Source organism: Seriola lalandi, unplaced genomic scaffold (genome assembly GCF_002814215.2).
Source record: "Seriola lalandi dorsalis isolate HSWRI2012SDOR001 ecotype SW California unplaced genomic scaffold, Sedor1 jcf7180002054544, whole genome shotgun sequence".
NCBI lineage: Eukaryota > Metazoa > Chordata > Actinopteri > Carangiformes > Carangidae > Seriola > Seriola lalandi.
The window spans coordinates 961061-963048 of NW_019525097.1; the positions used below are offsets into that span (position 1 = coordinate 961061).

The 1988-nt window shown below is 47.6% G+C and overlaps 1 protein-coding gene across 1 annotated transcript in view; it reads right to left on the reverse strand.

Annotated features, from left to right (window-relative positions):
- enah (ENAH actin regulator) overlaps positions 1–1988 on the reverse strand; it is a 79172-nt gene that overhangs the window by 17124 nt on the left and 60060 nt on the right. The window contains exon 5 of the mRNA XM_087176309.1: positions 1098–1432. Coding sequence (XP_087032435.1) covers positions 1098–1432 — 335 coding nt within the window. The remainder of the gene's footprint in view (positions 1–1097; positions 1433–1988) is intronic.

The window sequence follows — 1988 nt, forward strand, 5'->3', positions numbered from 1 at the left end:
CCCCCCCCCCCCCCCCCCCCCCCCCTTCACGCCTACACTCACGTGCAAAGACTCACACATTTATTTGCCTCATGCCCCAGTGGCTCAGCAATCTGTTCATAGCTCCTGTGCTCCCTGTGGGCAGATGAGCAGAGCGCGGGCGCCGCGCTGCAGCACCGACGAGGCTAGCTAACAATGTTAGCACCGACTAGAGAGCCACTGTCCGGCCAGCAGGAGTCCACCTCCCATGAGTCGAAGCCTTTATCCAGTGGCCTTTTAATTAGAAACATGTTTCACAAGTCACACGAGACCGGGTGCGAGTTTCTCAGCTTCATAGTAAAACTGGACGAGGATTAAACTAAACTAAGGCCGAGACGTCCACCTTGCTGCTTCAGATGGAAGCTGTGTCCCAATTCCACACTAAACACTGAAGCTAAGTCGGTTGTAAGCGCGCCGCGTTTCCTCACACTGGACAAAGTATGTGTTGATGTAGGCAACTGTCCCACAATGCAGAGGAGATGAAAGCGATCACAGCTGTAGAAAAGCGTAGAGCAAACTGTGGATGGTGGTAAAACATCTGTGTGAATGACGCAGAAAACACAAGGATTAAATCTCGACTTCCTCTTTGTTAAGTTTGATTTGCAGTGACATTTGCAGTTTGATTGACAGGTGCTGTAATACTAACAGCAGAAACAGTGTTTTAAGATGAACTGATATACAGTATGTACTGTGCACAACAGTTAGCGTGTAGTATGGAATTGGGATTAATACAAACTTCCTCATCACAACTTTTACACCAGATTAAAACCAGCAACTACCTCGGTTCAAAATCTGACTCTGTGATAAAATTCTTAAAGGAAATAAATTCCTAATTAAAAAATAGGAGCGTGTGAAAACCAAGGATATCCACGGAGAGGTCGATAAGTATTAAAAACTCCTTCACTGATCGTCATTCATTGTATCAATTCTTTCTTTGTAAAGATTAGAGATTTTATGGATCTCCAGTCTGAGCACTGGCCTTCAAACACTCAAACCCTAGTGTGTGTGAGAGTGTGTGTGTGTCTGTGAGAGTGTGTGTGAGAGTGTGTATAAGCAGGAAACCAAAGTGTATCACTCACCGGCATTAGAGATGCGTCTCCCTCTCTCCCAGTCCTGCTGCTCTCTGTCCAACTGCTCCTGCTGCTCCCTCTCCATCCGCTCTCTCTCCGCCTTCTCCCTCTCCATCAGCTCGTGCTCGGCGCGCTCCTGCTGCTCCTGGCGCTCGCGCTCTATCCGCTCCCTCTCCGTCTGCGCCTCCCTCTCCTGGCGCTCCTGCTCCTGACGTTCCCTCTCCTGACGCTCTCGCTCCTGCTCGCGCTCCAGCATCTCTCGCTCCAGGCGCTCGTGCTCCTGACGCTCCCTTTCCTGGCGCTCTCGCTCCATCTCCTTCTGCCTCTGCAGCTCCTGAAGCTGCCTGGAGTAATGAGAGGAGAGGAGAGGAGAGGAGAGGAGAGGAGAGGAGAGGAGACAAAAGAGGAAAGGGAGGAGGAGTGAAAACAATGCACATCAAAACAAAATCCAATCAAACTTGGCGTTAATCAAAGGATCAACACGTTTCTTCCAAATCAACTTCAACTACCGTCAACGAGACGAGAAAACCAACAGCTGAGGAGGCGAAGAATCAAAAGAGACGGAGAGAAAATGTGACAGAGGAAAAGTGTCATAACGAGTCAAAATGAGTAAATTAGCGTGAGGCCCGTCTTAACCTCTCTGACCCTGTTGTCATTATGTAAGACACGTCATTATATAATAATTTCTCTTAGGCACAATAGCAGGCTGTTACGTAACCACAGCCAGCTTTGCAAAAAAAATTTGGCCACATTAAAAACACACACATCGAGCTGCCCGAGGTGAAAACTGTCTCTCAGCTGCAAAGAAGCAGCAGCTGTGTGTCTGACAGAGGAGATGCAAAAAAAAAACATTAAATAAAATATAAGAACTCTCATTATTTTGTTTTTGTTGTTTTGTTT